At 38.9% G+C, this 23,709-nt stretch overlaps 1 protein-coding gene across 1 annotated transcript in view; it reads right to left on the minus strand.

The window, feature by feature from the left end:
* Positions 1–9,603, minus strand: part of LOC121437118 (collagen alpha-6(IV) chain-like) — an 87,257-nt gene extending 77,654 nt beyond the window's left edge. The window contains 2 exon segments of the mRNA XM_041636955.1: positions 4,239–4,299; positions 9,515–9,603. Of these exon segments, the coding sequence (XP_041492889.1) occupies positions 4,239–4,299; positions 9,515–9,603 (150 nt within the window).
* Between the last annotated feature and the right edge of the window lie 14,106 nt (positions 9,604–23,709).

A 23,709-nucleotide genomic window follows, 5' to 3' on the forward strand; every position in this document is an offset into this window, starting at 1 on the left:
AAGAGCTTATTGACGTATTGTTTTCTCTACAGTCTCATCCCCTGTACTTGTTCCTTTCTCCAGAATGATTGGATGCAACTCAGTAAATCTAGAAAGCCAGGGTTCATCCACATTCTTTCCTTTCTCACATTCAACCCATCATCAGCAAGGATTGTCAAAAATATTAGCCAGTCATATGTGTCTGTGTCTACTGCCGTAGTTTTGCATCAGGACTTCCTCATTGCCTGTATGTAGTGTTTCCACATTAGCTTAGCATCCTCAGTCTTGCTTTGCTCTCGCTGAGCATCCTGACACATTGCAATTGGATGTGATATGTCTCTGTTGTCCTGGCTAGTTCCTATGTAGCCTGCAGGTTCTAGCAAAGATATTCATCAATTTCTTCAGGGAGATTTCCATCATTACTCCTAGCCCACGATGTGACTTGGTTATGTGTTACATGCTATAGATTATATGCCAATACCCTTCGTTGAAGATAGAACGAACTCCTTGAGAGCCATGTCTTACTTCCCACAGACTAGTCAAGTGCTCAGCTGAATGGATGGAGAAAATGACTGGATGAGTACACATACTGCCAATCCAGGAGCTCAGAAAGGGCAGTATCTTCTTGGGAAATCTAGACAGTTGCAAGAGAGTGCAACCAAGACATGACTTCTCATCAGACCACAGAAAAGAGAGCTGCATAGGACTTGAGAATTACCCAGTTCAGGATTGAGAAAAAGAGAATTACCTGAGTTCATGCAATATCAGCTCTAGACTTTTAGAAACACAGTAGCATGATAACCTTTTAGAGCCTTTAAAGGCTGATTTCGTTTATATGTGATATATAGTTCCTGAGCACTCTCTCTCTTCTGAGCTCCGAGTGGAATGATTTTATTTCCGATACTGAATGGTATCTACACAACAGAGAATTTCTTCAGCACCTACCCTGTGCCAGGCACTCAGGGGAAGATGGTGGGGAAGAATCGGTTTCTGTATTTGTGGTGCTTACAGTTTTGTTACTTGAAAGCAACTGTGCATGGCCCAGCAACAAGCTCATTCAACCGTTTTCATCTCAGGCAGAGTCTGCACTAGACATGTATGTAGCGATGTGTGGTTAATGAAGTGATAGTACACAGGAAAACATGCCACATGGCCCACCCTGCTTCTTGGGAATGAGAAGGGCTCATCGTTAGAAGTGGTTGGGAATGAAGTTGTAGGCAATAAATTTTAAAAATTGTACTGCATGAGTGCCAGAGGAATTCAGAGATGTGTGATCCAGCAGGAGGTTAGAGACATAAGGAAAGCCTTAATAACATGGTAGGGAATGCATTCCAAAGAAAGAGAACAATAGGCTTGTGGAAATGAGGAAATCAGCTTTTGTGAGCAGAAGCTAGGCTTAGCTGGAGCAGAGTGGGGGAGGGAGTAGCTGTAAAAACCTCTGGACCCTAAAGTGTTTCCTATAATTCACAAACTATATTTTAAGCCTTGCATCGTCTCCCAGTGACTTTGGAGTTTCAAGAGACCACCTGGCATAGTAGATGAGGGGACAAAGATTCAGAGTAAAAAGTTCTGGCTTTGCATCACCTCTTCATTGCTGTAGGACAAGGCACAAAGGATGGCCTCAATTTCCTCATCTCTGTATCAAATATAGATAATAATGTTAGTGTCTACCTCACTGGGCACTTACAGACAGTATGCTGAAATAATGAATGGAAAGCATCGGTTTTATTACTTAGAATGCAGCAGATTCACCTGAACATGTTAAAAGACAGACAGCCACACCCCATGCTCCATTTCAGATTTGTTAGGTGTGGCTTAGAATGTGTGTATTTAATAAGGTCCCAGGTGACATTCATGCTACTGGAGAGAGGCCCACAACTGGAGAATCTCTTCTGAAAATCATTTTGCAGGGTGCCTAGAAGAATAACTGTGCAATAAAAATTTATAGTTAATGGCATATTTCTATTACTTAATAGACTGACTTGTGCAGAGCAGGAGTTCAAAATTTCAGTAACTCCCCCAGAATTCTTTTATTCCTATGGCTCAAGGCACTTCAACTTCTTTCTCATTTTGCCACTATATAAGAGAAAATGAAGTGTATGGACAGCACAGCCAGAGCCGGAGTATTGATGCTGTGAGCTCTCGGCTAGAAACGCTAGTGGTCTGGATTAGATTGCTAGTACTGGGGATGGGGAGAAGGCAGCATTGAGCAACAGTTCAAAGCCTAAAAGTGGCACAATTTTGTGTTAGACTGTACTTGATGAGTAAAACTGAGGGAGGTGCAAATGTTGACTCTGATCTTATTTGATAGGGCCTTCGAGGAATCTCTACACTGACTTGAAGAAGCCTAGAAGATGCAGAACCCTTGGCGGGAGTTCCTGTTTGGATAGTCTATATTTAAGAAGTATGGGAACAGCTGAGGTGAGGTTCAATGATGCTTTTACACTAGCCTGGAAGATCTGAGAAGTCAAGGGATGAGGCAGGTTTTACTCATTTCATCTTTGGACATGCGGTATCTAGGGTGTGGTCAACTCTGAAAACATAGACTGAAAGAAAAGCTTAGCTGTGAAATAAATGAAAATAGAGAATTAAATGTGCACGTGGGACAGTCGTGTAGCTTGGTTTACTTGTGAGACTTCTAACAATGGGAGCAGGGGCTGTTCCTAACACTTTGGCTGTCTCTTGGGAACCTATTCCTTATACTGGATTGCCTTGCCCCAACCTTAATACAAAGGGAGGTGCTTAGCCTTACTGAAACCTGATATGCTATGTTTTGTTGATGCCCATGGGAGGCCTGACCATTTCAGAACAGAAACAGAGGAGTGGATGGGGGGAGGCAGAGGAGAGGTGTGGGGAGGGTATGGGATGAGAGGAGGGAGGCGAGTTTAAACTGTAGTCTGGATGAAAATTAATAAATAATTTTTAAAAAAAATGTGCATATGGATTTATTTAGAAGGTTCTTTCCAAGTCTTACTAACTAGGAGCAAAATGAGATTAAATAATTGTTGCTAGCTTGAAATGTCCCCAGGAGCTCCCATGAACTGGAGTACAAAGATCCCTAAGCTCCTGTGCAGATATTAGATATTAGCTGGCTTGAATTTTACAACTCATCTTTAATCTACAACTGTAATTCTTATTCTTATCTTAGTTATAGGGTATGTGTTTGGGGGATGAAAAATTTGACAGAATCTGGTTAGAAGAGACTAGCCATACAATATAGTAAGGCAATATTAACAAATACATGTTCAAGAGCAGAGATACTTTGGGAATTCAGAACAACACTTTCCTTTTTTGCCTTTCCTCTGAGTCATTGCAATATTTTCCGGATGCAAGCTATGAGTATCAAACTGAGAAGCAGTTAACCAATGGCACTTAAAGCCCAGTAGGTGCTCAGTGGTACAGCTAGTGTTAGAGCTTTCCAATCAATTCTCTGCTCCTTTATTGGAACAAATTGAGATAGGCAAATCCAGGACCCTTTGAGGCCATTTTCCTAATATTAGCACTAAAGGAGTACCACTGTCGATGGAAGGAACGAAGGAGTAAATATACTGGCAGTGGAAGGATATTGGTAGTATTTGGCAACTAAAGACTTTAGCTGGGCTTGGTAGTGCACATCCGGTAATGCTAACCCTTGCGAGTTAGAGGCAGAAAGATCAGGGTTCAATGCTGTTCTTGGCTATACAGGTCATGTGGGGCCAGTGTGGGCTACAAGAGACCCTGACTCAAACAGATAAAAAGACAAAAACCATAAAAAATTAAAAATTCCAAATAATAACAATATAAACAAAAATCTCCTTATGAAGGCATACAGAATTTTACAACCCACAAAGCTCTAGTTTGATTTGATAATTTTAGAATTATTCACATTTTGCCAGCCATCAAGAGGAAGAACCCTTCCTATCTAAACAAACAAAGAAACAACATATACAAGGATTGTGTAGAAAGATAGCTATGGGCATCTTTCAAAGACTCAATCTTCCAAATTGTCTGTGTCACTGCTAAGGACAAGTATCATAATCTGGCTCTCTGTGCATAGATGAAAACATTTCTATTCTAGTTCTTTAGCTGTAATCAGTGTTTGAAAGAGCCAGCTTGGCAGGAAGACATATATCTACAAGTTTTGTTTGCCGACACACATATACCCGTTCCATCGGCTGTTGTCAGCGTGTTGGAACTCTGGGAGGGACAAACCCCAGAGTGATAATTTTAACTCCTGCTAGGCAACTCTTTCCTTCACTCTCTTCTACCTCAAGACTCACAGCTCTGTTTCCAAACGTAGTGATGACTTCTTTGTACCACTTCTCCACCTTGAACAATGCTCTGAACAGAGAAATACAAAGCCACAATAAGAGCGCTTCTGGACAGAAAATGTTAATTTTTATTGATATGAAATAATTTTTTCTCACATCACCAAAACTTTTCACTGAAACGAGCACTTAGAACCACAAATATGCTAATAGAATTTAATAAAGTAAGAAAATGTACTTCAAGCAATGGCACTACCTAAAACTTACAAATATAAAGGATTTCTTCTTGTTCTGTAATCAAAATGTCTTCTTTAATAGGCCTATGGGTAATGGATAGTTTTCCTGGCCCTGGTAGACATATTTTGATGCTCTAAGTATTCCAATGGTCACATATTAATTTATCAGTGGATGAGGGACTATGGATGTGATAGGCTTATTTTATAACCATTATGTAAAACAGAAATGGGAAGATTTAGTTTTTAAATTTCACATTTTATCTCATCTCTGGGGGAATGTCTGGAGAGAAGCAAATAGTTAGAGAATCTGCAGGTCAGTCTTCTCCGTGACAAGTTCCTAAGTCCTATATCAGAAAGCTAACTAGAAGCAACTTTCCAATAATTGAACATTATAAGAACTAAAAGTAAAATTGTAAATATAGGCAATACTTGACCATATAAATAGAAACAAAATAAACACCCCTGGAAGTACTATAAATGGTTGAATGAGCTTGTTCATTCCTTGGAATGTGAATGCATAGTTTATACAAAGAGCTCCAGTGTCATGTATGAGAAAATACATATGGGTCTATTTGGCATCAACTTAACCTACAACCAGTATATCTGTTGCAAAATTTGGAATATTTAATTTGTTATAATTTTCTTTTCCTGCTTAGATGTTGAGAATGATTCAATCATGCAGTACTCTTTAAAATTTCCACCACACGTGAACTGGTGTTGCCTTTGCCTCTCTGAAAATCCTGTTCTACACAGTATCAGATTTTAAGATTTGAGTTCAACTCCTCACTCTCAATTTCCTGCTGTGTGATTTGGAGAAAGGTGATTAATCTCTAGGCCTTTGTCTTCTCGTCAACAAAATGGGTTTCTTATCTGTCCTGGTTCCTAGAGTGCTTTGATCATTACTAGAGACACATGGGAAAAGGAGCTATGCGCTCATTCCATTTGCAAAGCTTTGCTTTGGGGGAAAAGTGAATAAGTCAACTCCAATTTTAAAGCAAAACTCTCATTTATTAGACTCCTAAGGCAATAAGCCCTTGAACAAAGATTCGCAAGGAAGGGGTTTTGTCAGAAAAAGATTGAATGAAAGTAGGAGCAGAATTTGAAGTAGTGAAAGGTGGGGGCAAATGATCTGGCACGGGATTTTCATTATAATGTTAGAGTGATTAGACATACTGCTAAAATATGTGGTTTATTTTTAAACATATAGTTTAATTACCATTGAGAGCCAGCGTTTTTCTTTCAGTTTTCCTATCAAAACAGCCATGGTTTTGTAATGAAAATCATAGCAGAATATAACCCACCAGAGATTCACTTTAGAATAATTTTTGCTCTAGTGTGTCTATTCCATTAGATAAGGGATATTTTCAGCACTTTTCTCTGACATAATAAATTATCCTTCATTGCTGTACTACACAATCTTTGGTCTAATACTGAGCTGGCGTGAGATGATTGCGTCTGGACCAATGTTGGCTTTCTGCATTCTCTTGTGAGAATCCATCAAGTTTGGGCAATTGAGAGGTAACAGAGAGCAATTAGCTACTGCTTCTTAAACAGGAATATGATGGGATCAAAGGAATTCTCTACCAGGACTCACTTATTATAAAACTCAGGGATCTCTCAGGAACAGGCAAGAAAAGGATAACAATGATGTAGTCACACAATCTCGGTGTTGTTCTCATGCAAATGAATGCCCTGTGTTCATTTAGAACCAGAGCAGCATTCATATCCACACTCATACAGATGAAAATGATACATGTTCTAACCGAAACACATATCCCCATGGGCACAGGAGTCTTCTAAAGTGATAAGGCTGGGTGGCACTCTGGCTTAGTTTACGTTATACTACCTAGCCAGCAGTGAATTTAAATTCAAGAAACTGGGATGACTTATAGCTCTCCTTGCCTTTCCTTGCTCCTACTGTATGCAATTATTCCTGTGGGCTAGTAAAAGCATCCACATCGACACACATAGGCCAAAGAGGAGACAGGAAGGGGGAATCTGAAGGGAAAATACTTCACATTCTGACTTAGTTTCACTTTGCTTGACGGGCAGTTGAAATCAAGATATGTCTGCACAAGAAAATGAAGGCAGAAGCTACCATAGATGTGACACATAGAAGGTCCAGAGCTATTCATGGTATTGGGAATAAAAGCTACGTGCCTGTATTGGAGAAGTTTTGGATTTCAAAAAGTATTTTCATATTCAGGACTCCATCTAATGGTCAAAATGACCCTGTCCTAAGTATACGTGTTGCTTTTATTGGTTAATAAAGAAGCTGCTTTCAGCCAATGGCTTAACAGAATATAGCCAGGCTGCTTTGTCAGAGAGAAGCCATGTAGCCGCCTGCAGGAGAGAGATGCAAAAGAACCTTGCTGGTAAGCGAAAGCCACGTGGCAACACACAGATTAATGGAGATGGGTTAGTTTAGGATATAAGAGCTAGCTAAAAATATGCTTAAGCTATTGGCCAAACAGTATTGCAAATAATATAGTTTTTGTGTGATTATTTCAAGTCAGGGTGGTCGGGAAATGAACTAGTGGCCTCTGACAACAGGGTTTAGCTTTTTTGGAGGTGGTGTGTCACTGGGGATGAGCTTTGAGGTTTTAAAAGTCCATGCCATCCCCAGATAAATAGGTAAAAGTGTGCCCATAGTTGGAAAGTAATATAGAAGTGAGCTAGCAATTCCTAGTAAATGATGATTTCCTAGAAATTTTAGCCTCACCAAAAGTGATAATTCTGAATTACCTATAGGTGATCTTTGGACCTTTTCTCTTTGCCCTGTGGATGCAGATCAGATGTAAGCGCTCAGCTATTGCTCCAGTGCCTCCTTGTCTTCTTGTTCCCTTGTTTCATGCAATAACAGACATGGTCTCTAACTTCCTAATACTGTAAGCAAACCCCTCATTAAACACTTCTTTCCATAAGTTACCTTGGTCATGGTTTCTCATTGCATCAATGGAAACTTAACTGAGACCCAACTCTTTGTCCAAATCAGAAAGATAGACTATATACAAAAAGGCCAAAGAGGACCAAGCAGTGTTGATTGATTTATCTTGGAAACAGCATCCTTAAGCCCTCCATGTTGGAGAATGAAAAGAGATGTGTAAAGAAAAGATTCAGAACAATTTTGTGTAACTAAGAAGGAAGTGAAGAAATTGGTTTCAAATTCATCTAAATTTTCTTAGTGACCATAAGAATCCAGGCTACAGGCAGAGACTGGAAGTAATTAAGTCAAGGGTGACTAAAGTGCGGAGGAGATGCTGCAGAGGACATGGCACGAAGGTCTCTGAGCAGTGTTAAGACTTGCCAAGAAGCACTAAGAGTGCCATTGTCGCTAGAGCAGTGGTTCTCAACCTGTGGGTCTCCACCCCTTTGAATGATCCTTTCACAAGCGTCACCTAGATCACTGAAGAGCAAAGATATTTATATTATGATTCATAATAGTATCAAAATTAGAGTTTTGAAGTAGCAGCAAAATAATTTTATGGTTCGGGGTCACCACAACATGAGAAACTATATCAAAGGGTCACAGCATTAGCAGGGTTGAGGAACATTGCTCTAGGGGATGTGTGTTCGCATGTGTTCTTCAAACAGTAGCTGGCAAACAAGAAGAAGAATAGATGAAGCAGGTGGTGGGGATTTCCGGAGTTGGGGATCCCAGGATGCATCAGGAGTCCCAAAGGGGAGGATGAAGTTGAATGGGAGGACATACTCAAAGGGAGAGCTATAGGAGCATTGTGGAAGCAGCTAGAATTGGGCCCCAGGTTGAAGAGTAAACTAGAGAGGAGCTAGCAGTTCCTGGTAAATGATGATTTATTAGAAATTTTAGCCTCCCCAAAAGTGAGAAGTCTGAACTGCCTGTAGATAAAAGTTATGTGCACTATTTAGTATTTCAGTCAACTTTTTTTTTTGGAGTGAATCTTGAGGCAGAGAGAGCACTGTAGGGATGCGTAACTAACTGGAGACAATCCACCAGACTGTGTTTGATATCATGCCATATCTAACCAGGCTGAAGAATCTTATCCTTAGTCTAACAGTCCACTCAAAGAGAAGTCTTTCGCTACTGTAGAAATAGTGATTCTGACTTCCAGGTCAGGATCAATGGCCAGTATCAGTAGTAAAGCAGCTTACATACTAAAAGCTCATCAAACGATCAGATTTTGTCAGAGACCTTCATGGTCTGTGTATTCCCACTTGCACTCTGTCATTGATTTTGGTTAGAACTCCATGTGTCCTGACTGTTGAGAAGTAAGGAGCAGTAAAGATGCTTAAACAGTTTGCTTGTCTTCTAGTCCCCAGGTAAGCAGAGCCAGGGGTAATGTAGAAACTACTCCAGGAGAACAAGGAAGGAAATTGTCAAAGGAAGGTGTAACAGTAACCAGAAAGAGCAGAACAGGAAGCAAAAGAAGGCAAGAAAGGAAGCAAAACTGGCTGAAGTCGGGGACTTCTAGAAGAAAAAGCTTACCAAAGGGGGCTGGCTATTCAGGAGCTTGGCCTGGGAGGGTTAATTGGTCGGGAGGCCCCACTATTTCACCCTCCCCCTTCACATTTACCTTTTTCATTCTCTGTTTTTATGAGGATTTTAAAAGCCTCTAGATCTGGCGCTGGCAATCTTTCAGAAAAAGCTAACAGAGAATTCCGTACATATAAAGTCCCCAATGAAGCCAGCCTTAGCCAAGAGTAGCAACAGTTGTCCCCTCCAGCCGAGTGGAAAACAGACCTCAGGTACTTTCCCCTCCCAGGCTTTGAGTGCTTCAGGTCTTCTGGACTGAGAATCAAGCAGCTAAATCACTCCTTGACTTGCTGACTGACAAAGACAGGCTTCTTTGTCGTCAGTCTGGTTTCAACCAGTCTAAACAAGTGTAGGCAGTGGATTTGGGTTGGGGCGGGTGCTATTGTGAGTCCATCAGGAAGGGAAGAATTGGCCAAGGGGCACAAGGAGGAGAAAGGTGTAAACTGAGATACACCAGGGCTAGCTCCCAGTGACCTTTTACCAAGAAGGCTGCTCTATTATGACTCTTACCTCTCAGGCTGCTCTATTATGACTCTTACCTCTCAGGCTGCTCTATGGCTGTTAGGATAGTAGTGGAGGGATTGCATTTCTTCTCCTTGTATTTTACCTGCTGTTCATCTTTAAACATATTCTCATCTGTTTGGTACTAAAACAAACCAACAAACAAAATGGAGAAACAAAACCCTGTCTCTGACTACCTACCCCTCATAAGCTACCACATCATCTCTCTACCACTTTCCTAGAACAAACTTTTTGATGGAATAGTCAAAAGTCCATGCCTCTGCTTCCCCTCCCCTTTTTTAATTCTTCAAACTCCTGGAAGTCTAGGCTGACACACACCTCTATCTTCAGAATCTTCCTGAAGAAGTAACCAGTAAACTATGCTAACTCATTATACTATAGACCTTGTTTGCAGTATTTGTCAATACCTTTCCTTTCTGAAATCTTCTCCATGGCTTTCAATGCCTTCAGGCTGCTAGGTTCTCATAGCCCTCTTCTTTGGCTCCCACCATTCTGCTCAATAGATCTTGCCACCCTCTTCTGAGTTCGTTCACTGCCTGCAGAATCTACCACCTCTGCTATACGAATAAGACTCCATACTCATTTGTTTCTCAAGCATTGTCAATTCCCAATGTTAACTTCTTTCTTATAATCCCATTAGGAGTCAATAATCAAGACTTATCTTTGTCCATAATTAGATCACACATAGAAAGTGGCAATAGTCTCTTTATCCAACCATAGCTTCAATTCTTCTAACATTCTCTGGACAATCACCTTCCTAGTTATAATCCTATTGTAGCCTTGTTCAAAACTGAAAAACCACACCTATTACTTCCAAAAAACCCTGTGCTCTTTTGTCAGGTATTGAAAGCCCTTCATTCTTCAGCTTTCACCTGTCTTCACAGGCTTATTTTCTACTAAACACTATTGCAAGAAATCCATGGATGCTTGGGAAGAAAACTTATTTATTAAAGGATGAAATAAGGAACATACACACTCACAAATCCAGTGGGAAATAATGCCATTGCCTCTTTGTCCACTATGGAAGGATAGAGAAAACTCTGGACCAGGTTACCAAATGGCATGTCAGAAGCCTTCCACATCCAAGTGAAAGAGAGAGCATGACCCCTCTCCCAACTTCAGTTCTTATACAGTCCTATATTAGAAAAAACATTGCCCATGGCAAGTCACCTCCAAATGTTATTGGCTAAATGGATAAAGATCCCACAAAATTTCTCCTTTTTCTAATAAAGAACATTCTAATCCTAACATAAAATATATGCAATAAGAACTATCAAGTATTTTCCATAAGAAAGGTAATAACATAAACAAAACTGAAACTACAACAAGAACAACATCAATCAAGAAACATATTTTAAATGTTCAGACCATAGGTAACACTCCAAAAGCTGTTCTATCCTGAGGAATCCAAGTTTTGTACTTAATATGCACTTAGCTGAGATACAAGAATACTGCAACTATGACTATCTCGTCTTCAACTCCACCCAAGACCTAAGAAGAAAAATTATATTGCCTGAGTAAGCAAGAAGTACAAGTAAGCAACTTCTGTAAGATGCAAGGAATGTCAGAAGCAAGCACATGCTTCTGGACAGTCAGCCAAAGTTTCTCTGTAATGTTGGGACATCCTGCTTGGCTTTAGGCCTAGAATATATGACAGACCATTTTCAGAAGCAGGAAAATTTGAAAGACTGTCCTATCCTGTCTTGGGCAAGGTTCAGTAGTCATCTTTCCTTGTATCCTGGTTGTCCAGATAAGATAGTGGTACTGTCAGAAGTCTAGGCAAAGGAAGTTCTTTGCCCAATAGGCCAGTTTCTCCAGGAAAAAAAAAGTTTCATATGGAGTGTCTTTGGTGCCCATGATCCTCTAGGGAGATGAGCAGTACTGCCAGGAACAGTCATATCTCATGTCAACAGAATTCTAAGTTATTAAAACTTTTAAATGCCATATTCTGTAGGTCTTTGAAATGTTTGAAGATTACCTATCTATATGTGTCTTTTTTTTTTTTTTTGTTTTTTCGAGACAGGGTTTCTCTGTGGCTTTGTAGCCTGTCCTGGAACTAGCTCTATAGACCAGGCTGGTCTCGAACTCACAGAGATCCGCCTACCTCTGCCTCCCGAGTGTTGGGATTAAAGGTGTGCGCCACCATCGCCCGGCGTTACCTATCTATATGGAATACATCTTTGTGCATCTAGAAAACCTAAGTAACATAAGTATGACATACATGGGTGGCTGTAATTTTTAATAACCTATATAGCTTTAAAGACTAAAGTTTCACATTACAATAATAAAAAAAATCTGTAAGCAGATGTATAAGGACAATGACCTCGAAATTGTGACAATATACAAAAATACCTTAATCAGAGGTAGAAATGTATAGTAAAATTTGGCAAAAATATCCCTAATATTCATCAATATACAAAATAACCTAAACAGAAGTGTAGTAGGAGGCTGCTTGTTTGTTCCCAGGTGCCCAGAACCAAAATAATCACACAAAAACTATATTATTTGAAAGACTGTTTGGCCGATGACTCTGGCATAGTCCTAGCAAGATCTTACATATTAAATTAACGCATTTTTATTATTTTATATTTTACCACGAGGCTCATGGCCTACCAGCAAGGTTCTGGATGGCAGTTTGCATCTGTCTCCTGTGGTATCTCCATGGAGTCTCTTAACTCCACCTTCTTTCTCCCAGCATTCAGTTTATTTTTCCCCTTCTAGCTCGACTCTGTACTATCACAGGCTAATTCAGATTCTTTATTCATTATCCAATAAAAGCAACACATATAGAGAAGAACTTCCTACATCACAGAAGTATAAACATATATAAAATATGACAATAATCTTACATTTGTAAGAATATACAAAATAATTTAAACATAAGTAGAAACATATATACAATATGACAAATATAATTTTGAATTTGTAACAATATACAAATTATCTTAAACAGGAATAAAAAAATAATTTTACATTTGTACCAATATACAAGGATTCATATCATTGCAAATTATCTCAAACTGATAGTTGCTATTTTACTTTGCAAGTAAATACAATAATCTACCTTATTGCCTTATTCTATCTATTATAGTTTAGGCATAACTCTTTACTAATAACTTAGACCTGTACCATACTCTCCCATGGCCTGGCTTTAAAGCAAGTAGCTTTTTTTTTTTGCTAAAGATACTTTTCTCTTCCAGAACTCTCTACAAATATTATATCCATCCTTAGAAATTCATATCAAATGTGACCTCTTCCAAACAGATTTCTCTGAGTAGAGTCTTCCTTACCATATCACTTAAAAGATTGTTTTTGAGGAAATAAGCTATAGAGACCTAAATTAATCAGACCTTTAGGTTCAATGCAAAATCTTGTCAACCCCTTCATCCTCATCTCCATTCCTGCTCCCTCTCAGGTACCTTCTCTAATGCTGCGATTCATTCTTTCTTTCTTTCAAGGTATCTACCTATAATCTTTGTATGTGTTTGTGCTCAAATCAAGATAGATGTCTTTGAGCTACTTATATTCTAGTTCTTATATTTATACGAATATCTTAAATATCTATATTGATATTTATACAACTACTTTACTGCTTCTGATACATGTATTATATTTCATTCCATTTGCTATACTTCACTCATGCTAATAGACATCTAGTTTGGCTACAGATAATTCTGTGATTGAAAAAATGGTTCTGTAACAAATATCATTGAAAGTGTCTCATTGTTTTAAACAAATGGAGAATTTCTCTAAATATATACCCAGTGGTATATATTCTCTCTCTCTCTCTCTCTCTCTCTCTCTCATATATATATATGGCTTTACGAATATTTTCATCATTTCTATCAATATATATATATATATATATATATATATATATATATATATATAGTCAAACTTCTCTTCAAAAGCTATATCTGTTTAAATTTCCACAAGCTATATGTGGAGATTTCTTTTCTCTTCCTGCATGCTCATAAACACTAACTTCTTCACTGTTGTCAATCTTAAGGGTACAGATAAACATCTCACTGTCGTTATAATTTTATTCCTTTGAATACCAGTAAAAGAAAAATCATCCCTTTATGGCCCCATAAGTAGGCAAAAGAGTCAGCAACTGCCCTGACTTCCACTGTTAGGAATCCTATAGGAACACCAAGCTACTTAGCCATAACATATATGCAGAGGACCTAGCTCAGACCCATATAGACTTTCTGATCTCTGTAAGACCCCTATGAGTCCTGGTTAATTGATTCTGAGGGCCGTGTTCTCATGGTGTCCATGAACTCTGGTTTCTCTGATCTTTCCTTGCCCTCCTGGGCAGGATTCCCTAAGCTCTTGGCTGTGGTACTCTGCATGGACTCCCATCAATTTCTGGGTGAAGTCTCTCTTGTCTCTTTGATGACAATTCTGTTAGGCTCTGGTGCCTTGCTATGCAGGCAGTAAAAGCTGTAGGTCAAAGGTTTTGTGGCTGGGTTGGTGTCCCAATCCCTCCAATTGAGGCCTTGCCTGGTTACAGAAGATGGCTGGTTCAGGCTCTGTGTCTCCCCTTACTCTTTGCTATGGTTACTCTCATAGATTCTGTGGAGTTTCCCTTGCAGCAGGTTTCAATCTCATGCTGAAATGCCCCCGATTCCATTAGTTTCTCCCAGTCTTTACTCCCTCCCCACAACCTGATCCCTCCTGTTCCTAACCCCATTTGGCCTCAGCACACACATGAAATCTATTCTATTTCCCCTTCCCAGGGAGATCCAAGCTTTCCCCCTTCCCCAGGCCCTCCTTATTACCTAGTCTATCCGGGTCTATGAATTGTAGCATGGTTATCCTTTATTTTACAGCTAATCTCCACTTACGAGTGAGTACATACCATGTTTGTCTTTATGGGTCTGTATTACCTCATTTAGGATGATTTTTTTCAGGCTTCATCCATTCATCTGAAAAATTTATGATGTCATTTTTGAACAGCTGAGTAGTACTCTAATGTGTATATATTCCACACTTTCTTCATCCATTCTTCCATTGAGGGACATCTAGGTTGTTTCCTTTTTCTGACTATTATGAACAAAGCTGCTATGAACAGAGTTGAGCAAGTATCCTTGTGATAGGATGGAGTACTCTTTGGGTATATGACCAGGAGTGGTATAGCTGGGCCTTGAAGCAGACTGATTCCCTATTTTCTGAGAAATCACCATGTTGATTTCCAAAGTGGTTATACAAGTTTGCACTTCCACTAGCACTGCAGGAGTGTTCCCTTTGCTTCACATCCTCACCAGCATAAACTGTCATGTGTGTTTTTGATCTTAGACATCTAAGATGGAATCTCAGAATTGTTTTGATTTGCATTTCCCTAATGGCTAAGGCTGTTGAACATTTATTTAAGTGGTGTTTTTCAGCCAATTGAGATTTTTCTGTTGAGAATTCTCTGTTTAGATCTGTACCCCTTTTAAAATTAGACTATTTGGCTTGCTGATATTTAGTTTCTTGGGTTTTTAAAATACATTTTTGATATCAGCCCTCTATCAAATGTGGGCTTGATGAAGATTTTTCCCATTCTGTAGGCTACCATTTTGTCCTTTGATGGTGTCCTTTACCTTACAGAAGCTTTTCAGTTTCATGAGGTCTCAATTATTGATTATCTTAGTGCCTGCACTATTGGTGTTTTGTTCGGGAAGCTGTCTCCTGTCGCAATGTGTTCAAGACTATTTCCCACTTTCTCTTCTATCAGGTTCACTGTATCTGGATTTATGTTGAGGTCCTTGATCCACTTGGACTTGAGTTTTGTGCAGGGTGATAGATATAGTATTTGCATTCTTCTATATGCAGACTCCAGTTAGACCAGGACCACCTTGTTGAAAATATTTTCTTTTTTTCCATCATATATTTCTAGTTTCTTTATCAGTAAATCAAGTGTCCATAGATGTGTGAATTTATGTATGGGTCTTTGATTCAGTTCCATTGATTGACATGTCTGTTTTTATGTCAACATCATAGGTTTTTTTCACTATAGTCTGTCATGCAAACTGAAATGAGGGTTGTTGATACCCCCAGAAGTTCTTTTATTATACAGGATTAATTTAGCTGTCCTGTTTTTTTCTTTCAGTTTTGTAGAAAATTTTGTTGGGATTTTGATGGGAGTTGTATTGAATATGTAGATTGCTTTTGGTAGGAAGGCCATTTTTACTATGTTAATCCTACTATGAGCATGGGAGATGTTTTCATCTTCTGATATCTTCTTCAATTTTCTTCTTTAAATTTTTATTTATTTTCCTGAAATTTTATCATACAGGTCTTTTACTTGCTTGGTTAGAGTTACTCCAAGATATTTTATATTATTTGTGGCTATTGTGAAAGATATTGTTTCCCTGATTTCTTTCTCAGCCCATTTGTCATTTGTATATAGGAGTGCTACTGATTTTTTGGAGATAATCTTGTATTCGGTCACTTCACTGAGGATGCTTATCAGTGGTAGGAGTTCCCTGGTAGAATTTTTGGTGTCGCTTATGTATACTATTATATTATCTGCAAATAATGAAACTTTGACTTCTTCCTTTTCAATATGTATCTCCTTGATTTCTTTTAGTTGTCTTATTGCTCTAGTTAGAACCTCAAGGACTATATTAAATAGATATGGAGAGAGTAGATAGCTTTGTCTTGCTCCTGATGATAAAGAAACGCTTACATTTACAATTTTATTTTCCACACTCATGTTTTGATACACTGATAGTTCACCTAAATTGTGATATGGATTGACAATCTGACTTTATTTTTCTCTAGAGACTACTGTATCTTACTAGTTTTACAGTTCATGATACCAAGATAATATGACAGGCCAGGCAGTGGTGGCGTACACCTTTAATCTTAGCATTTGGGAGGCACAGGCAAGCAGATCTCTATGAGTTTAAGGACAGCCTGGTCTACAAGAGCTAGTTCCGGAACAGCCAGGGCTACACAGAGAAATACCATCTCAAAAGCAAACAACAAACAAACAAGCAATAAATAAAGCTAATATAGCAGGAGATGCTTAGCAGAAGTCTGGCAAGATTGGGCTGTGCTGCTTCTAGTCAGAAGTGGAGGCCATCAGGCTTGGGGCAGCAGCCACATCAGGTCCTGCTTGGATAGCTCAGAGCTCGAAAAGGTCAACCATTTCACACAACTATAATCAATTTGCATCTTGTAATGCAACATAGACTGGTAAGCTCTGTCATTTCTTGAACCACTCTTTCTAATACAAACCCATACCTAAGTTATTTTGAAATTTTATTTATTTTATCATTATCATTATGTTTCTTTTTTACTTTTACTTATTTTTTCTTTATTTGACATTGCAACTACAGTTCTCCCTACCGCCCCTCCTCCCACCCCCTTCACCTCCTCCTGACAGGTAAGGGCTGTTTCTTATACGTTTTTGGTTTACTGGCCTTTTTTTGCACCACCCTTTAGCAGCATCTCTTCTTCTCCTTGTCCCCACTGTGTCCCCTCATTTCTGTATCATCTTTAAAATGATAGGAAGAGTAAGGCACCCATCTATTCTTATTTTAAAGTTAATTTAAGTACTCATAGATACACTAAACCCACACCCACTCCCCCAATCCCCAAATTGCCCTCCACATATATGCATGCATACAGTATTGTTATTTCTATTGCAATGGCATTTAATTTATGAATTTTGACAACTTTTCATGATAAATCATTCCACTCATTAATTTATTCAGGTCATTTACATTTTTTGTTAGGGGTATTTACAAACTGTATCTGTAAAATATCTAATGTTCTATTTGCTGGGTAATTAGTTACAAGGAAATATGTTAAAGGTTTTCTTTTCTGTCATTATTGTGAATTGCCATTCCACATGTAGAACATGTGGATACATTCAGAATGTATTTTGGACTAAAATTCAAAATGTCTGTTTTCCAAGTAAAGCTTGGAGCATCTGAAGATGCACTTTTCTTTTTTGTCTAGTGCACTTTTCTTCTCAAAGAAAGTGCTTTGCCAGAGTAATTGTTCATTTAATATTGGTTGAGGACACTTTATAAACATTGGCTTAATTGAATTGAGGGGACAGGGAAGGACTTCAGAATGTTTTGAAATTATTTTTGATGTAACTTCCTAGCAGCAATGCCATGCAATTTCAATTTAAAGCTAAATTACTTACCTTTTTCAAATTAAATATTGGGGAAAACAAATTTTCAGTTATTAATTAATGCATAATTTTTGTTTTTAAAGCATGCTAATCCTTTATATAACCTCTAAAGTAGCTTAAATCATGAAGGATGGAGACAAAAGGATCACTGCAAGAGTAGAAACAGCAACAAATGGTATAAGCTCTGATAGACATCAACTGGGACGAGATATATGAAGAGAATGTTCTTAGATTTGGTTGGGATTATAGGGGTGTTTACTATAAAAATTCTTTATGTTGTACACTTATGACTTTGGTTTATTATATCTGTAGTGTCATATAATTTAGACGTTTTTTGAAAGGGACTTATTGGATGTTAACAGCACATACACACAAATATGTATATATATGAGAAAGGTTATAGATGTATATATAGACATAGATACAGATATAGTCTCCTGGCTGGTAACAATCACACCTAGTACTAATTGTGAATCAGGTTGATATTAAGTATCCACAAGGAAGGCTTTATTAAACGCTTGAAAAATACCTCATGACATAAGTACTATTATTTGCTGTACTTTATAAAGGAAATGATGCAAAGAAGGTTAGATAAATCCATATTCATATATTTGGAAAGTGGTAGAAGCATTGCTCCAGCTAAGGGAGCTGACAGCTGAGTCTGCATTTAAAAAGCTACTATTTGTTTATTTGTTTTATGTGTGTGTGTACCTGAGTGTATGCATGTGTACCACATGTACATAGTGACTATGAAGGTCAGGGAAGGGAACTGAAACCCCTGGAACTGGAGTTACCGTTGGCTGTCAGCTATTGGTTGCACTCTGGAAACTTACCCTGAGGCTTCTGTGAGAGCATCATGTGCTCTTAACCACGGAACCCTCTCCAGTCGCGGATTCTGCATTCTCAATTGGCATGCTGAACTCCCTTCTAGTAAAGAGGACTATTGTGAGTGTGTGTGTGTGTGTGTGTGTGTGTGTGTGTGTGTGTGTATGCAGAGAGGGGAGAGGCTTAGAAGCCTGTAAGTAAAGCATCCTCATCTTTATTCCTTTTTAGAGAGACTATATCTGTGTGAGAGGGGTGTTTGTTGCACTTCAGCGGCCATCATTTCCAAGGGTGTTCATGGGGAAGCTCTGCAGAAGAAAAGAATTAGGCTGCTCCTGTCTTTCAGGCAGATCATTCCTATGGTCTTTCTAAAATCACAAGTCAAAATGGAGTCCATTTTTCCTTTTAAGCTTTTATTTTAGAGGAATGTTAGACTTATAGAAAAAATGCCGAAAACACAGCCCTGGTACCAGACTCATACCCATCACCAGATTTGGGGTAACTTTGCATGACCATTATACATTTCCTAAATGTAAAAAGTTAACCCTGGTATTATCCTATTACCAGCACACTCTATTTAGATTTTTAACAGTTTATATTCATGCTTTCTGACCTATAAGTTCCAAACAAGGACTCTGCATCACAATGGGTAAAAAGCTTTTACACTTTAAAATTGTGGTAACATACAGAACATCCTCCCTCTTCGCCATGCGTAAGCGCATAGTTGTGTGTCATTAAGTCCGTTTATATTGTGCAGTCGTGATGGCCACTCATCACATTTTTAATGTTCTGCAACTGAAACTAGTAAAATGCATTTTTATAACAACAAAGAAAATATGTAGTCCAGTGCAGCAGGAGCTAAAGAGAAACACTGCCATGCAATTAACAACTAAGCTGCTACAAGACCAGACAAAGAAATTGATTCATATGGGAACCATGGAAACAGCTAAATATGAGTGGTTCATGTGGAAACATCTAGATTCGTTTAATGACAAACTCTCCTAAAAAAAAAAAAGAAGTCGTCTTTGGCAACAACAAACTAAGCAAACCATTTGAGTGGAATCCACAACCCAAACAAGAAGCTGCAAACAGTTTTTCAGAGAAGACAATGTTTTTTTGTCAAACTAATTCAAAAGAAAAAGATTCACCAGGAAGACCATGGAGAAGATACCTGGTTTTAGAAGAGAGCCTACAGCTTTCATTTGACATACTGTCTGGAAGTTACCCAGCAATGTGCATGGCAGTTGAGTGCATGATCAGTTACCCGGTATGGATGTCTCTAGTGGTCTGCACGAGCCTACTAGCATACAATTGATGTATTCTATTTCATTGAGTAACCATCAGAGAACTGTACTCTCAGTTACTTGGTACTGGGGACAATCTTGTAGTGTCTAATTGAGATCATATAGCTATTGTTGTAATTATTTGACTACATAAAGAAGGAGAAAGATGATTTAGTGTAGGGACATGTTAGATCTTCTCAGTCAGTGCTTTTTCAGGCTGTACTGTACCCATGAATAACCTAGGGATCCTATTAAAGAAAGGTTCTGATTCAATAAGTTGAGGGTGATACCCACGATTCTCTACTTCTAACAAGCTCCCAGGCGATGGTGACATTACTGATCAATAGACTGCACTCTAGTAGCAAAGAAAGAAACTGGTATTTTAAAACTTGGATTCATACTTGAATCACCTAGAAGCCTGAAAAAAATTTCCTGGTTTCATTTCTAGAAGTTCTGATTTAATTTTCTCATTTAAGGCATGTTATAGACTGAATGATGTTTTCCGCAAATTCATATATTGAGGCTTTTAACCCTGAATGTGACTATATAAAAGACAGGATTTTTACCGAAGTGATTCAGGTAAAATGAGGTCAGAAGGCAGAACCTTGATCTGATCGCATTGCTGCCCTTACAATAATAGGCAGCAGACCTGTCTCTTCATGAGAACACAGCAGGAAGATAGTCATCTTACAAAGCCAGGAAGAGAGAGCTCACCAGAGTCTGGCCATGCTGGCATGCTAGTCGTGGACGGACAGTCTTCAGGATTATGGGAAAACTAAGTTCCATTGTTTAAATCATATAGTATTTAGCTAAGGTAGGCTGTGACCTAGAAGTCATCAAAGGTCTCCTGGTGAGTCTAATGTAATTAGAGCATCCAGAGCACCACTCTAAATAACAGTCCAAGTGAATGAACTCTCAAAGGTGCACTCACTTATGCACCCACACACATTAACATAAAAGTTAATAAATATTCTTGGGGAAACATCAATCTGTAGCACCAATTTGTATTTGAGAAAGGGACTCATGCAGTCCAAGCTGCCCCTGTCAAGCTGTTGTAGCCATGGATGACCTTAAACTCCTTCCTGATTCTCCTGCCTCCTCCTTCCAAGTGCTGGGACTGCAGGGTGCACCATCATGCCTGGAATCACATCACTGATTAATTCCAGGATAGACATAAGTAAGCCCCTTTCCTGTTCAAACAGTGGAGTCATATCCACCAAGGAAGTGAGTCCCTTCCCCAAAGCTGACAGTTCATACGATGTCTATGAAGAGATAGCTCTCATATTTATCTTTTAGTTCTCTTCAGGAGAAAGCCTACGGGCAGTGTTATGATTTGTATCTTCTGCTTGTGGGCTTAACTCTGGACGGGATCCCTTTCCCACTCAGCATGTGGGAATCTTGCAGAGAATGAACCATTCTCATAAATTTTGCTTCCTTTCCAGGAGAAGAATAAGAGAGCTATTTCCCACTATTCTCAGATCACATCAGGCATCACTGTATACCAGAACATGTATGACTACCCACGCATATGTTCACTTTCAAGGAGCACCTGACATGGTGGACTCAGGCTCAATACTGAGTATGGTCAGGAAAGAATAGGCTTGATTTGAAAGACTTTTGCAGCAAAGTGAAGGATTAGAGCAAATGAGTTCAAATTTCTCATCAGTCATTTACTGTATACTATTGGCCAAAAATCATAAAAATACGCTCCTGGGCACTGTTTCTTCAGGCTAGGCTTATTCTTGGGCTGGCAAATAATACCACATTGCCTCAAATCTCAGGCTCAGGTATCTGAACCTATACACCTGTGCACTTGACGTGCTGAAAGGCACAGCTTCAGAACAACTGATCTACAAAGTGACCCCTAATCATAGAATTTTTTTAAATGCTGAGAAGGTCCAGAAGCTTCACTTGGAAAGGGCTTTGGAAAAACATTCAATACCTGCTATATATGATAAGAGGATAGTGACTAGTTGGAAAATTGTTGGAAACTATTGAAGTGGTTCAGATTTGTAAGCCTCAGACTGGCTCAGGTATCTGAAACAAATATTTTTTTCCTACCTGCAGATAATCAAGACATAAGAATGAAAATTCTTATCAATTTTCTTATAAAATTTCTTGGGCTTATGCTTTGGTAGATACCCCCAGGCACTTGTCTAAGAAAGATCCAGCTTACATGGTCTCAGAGCTTGGCTTGACCCAGAGCAAAGACATGTCTACTTTCAGATACCTTTAATATATATTCTGGCTGCATCGAGAGATGGTTAAAGAAGATATTCTAGCATGAACAGTCACATGCAACAAAATTGCAAGATCCCCATAAATTCTGATATCCCAACCAACAATGTTAGGATATTTTCTTTAGCTGTGACAGCAGTAAGTTACTGGGAGCAGAAATCACAAAGAAAAATACATCATTATAAGATAAGACAAAAAACTTCCAAAACTTATCACCTCACAGAAGAGGTATTTGATTTGAACTAAGAGTGCATGTCTATGAGTGTGCAGACACATGAGACTAGTTCAAAAACTTTCCAATCGCCCTTCTCTAAGACGTCAGTCAGAATTCGGATTCTCTCTCCTCACAGACATTTCCAATAGCTCACTGCTTTTGTCATTAATGATATCAACTAAATGGTGCAGAGAACATACCATGGCCAGCATTTTGCAAGAATCACACTCAAGGAATTCTGGGTCTGCTACACGTGCTAGATAGATCCCACCATACTATCCTAAAGCTGAGGCTCGTTGGCCAGTATCTTTGCATTTAATAAAAATATTACAGCCCTGCACATACCATGAAGGCAATCATACACCACAGTCACACTGTGAGAACAGGTGGCTGCCTGTGAAATAATATTTGATGCATATGCACGAGAGCCTCCTCAGAAGGCACAGACTCCACGTTTCAACTTATAGGTGCAATTAAAGGGCAAGCCTTCTCCCTTGTCCTCATAGGGTACACCTTTTAGTGTTGGTATCAACGATTAGTTTGGCTACTGTCATCTGAATTCAGTGTATGTCCCAAAGACCTTAAAAAAAAAACAAACAAACAAACAAAAAACCCACCACAGCCTATTGCATAGTCTGAGCCACAATCCAAACGTATTCTAGTTTCTTAGCAAACCAAAACCTGACCGAAAACCTAAGAATTGAGAGGTCAGTGTAACTTTTATTGACAGAGGCGCTAACCAACATGCCAATTAGCTGCATGAAAACAGCCAAGGAGATAAACTTGTTAGACCCATGCTACTACTGTCTCTAATCTTTCTTTCTCTCTGATTCTGAAGCGCTGATGATTTGAGTGCCTCTCTGAACAACTTGGGCGGGGGAGAGAAAGGATTGTCTTTTCTACTGTCTCAAAATACACCTGGAGCCACCAACTGTCATCTCAATTTCTTTCATGTTTGATAGTGTCTCATTTGTATTAGCACTTCAGAGTTCCGATTCGTAGCATTTCCTAGCTAATATGACATGGAAGGACAGTCTCTCCCTGTCTCAGTTTTCTAACCTTCTGCTTGCAGATAGTGGGAGCATGGACTAGTCAACATTATTTAAAGGACTGGATGAGCTAATTCATTTATATCAGTTAAAATTCTTGATCGTAAGCAACAGAAATAAACTCTGCATGTGTTCATCCAGAATATGTTCACCCAGAAGTGTTCACAGCAGGGGTGGCCAAACCTTTTCTGTTAATGGGCCAAATAGCAAACATTTTCAGCCCTGTGGACCATACTGTATCTGTTGCAACTATTCAACTCTGTCATTGTAGCACCAAAGCATCCAGAGACAACAATCAAATGAATCTGTATTTTTATTTTAGAAAAAACCCTTTATTTTGGTAAAAACAGGCAATAGGCTGGATTTGCAGTTGTCAACCCGCAACATCAAGACTTCCTGAAAGGGTGAATGCATGGGGCAAACTCTGGAGCTTGGTAGGAAGTGCCAGAGTACTAGCACTACAGATAAC

Source organism: Microtus oregoni, unplaced genomic scaffold (assembly GCF_018167655.1).
Source record: "Microtus oregoni isolate MIOR12 unplaced genomic scaffold, Mior012 000050F_ref0000143, whole genome shotgun sequence".
In the NCBI taxonomy this organism is placed as follows: domain Eukaryota; kingdom Metazoa; phylum Chordata; class Mammalia; order Rodentia; family Cricetidae; genus Microtus; species Microtus oregoni.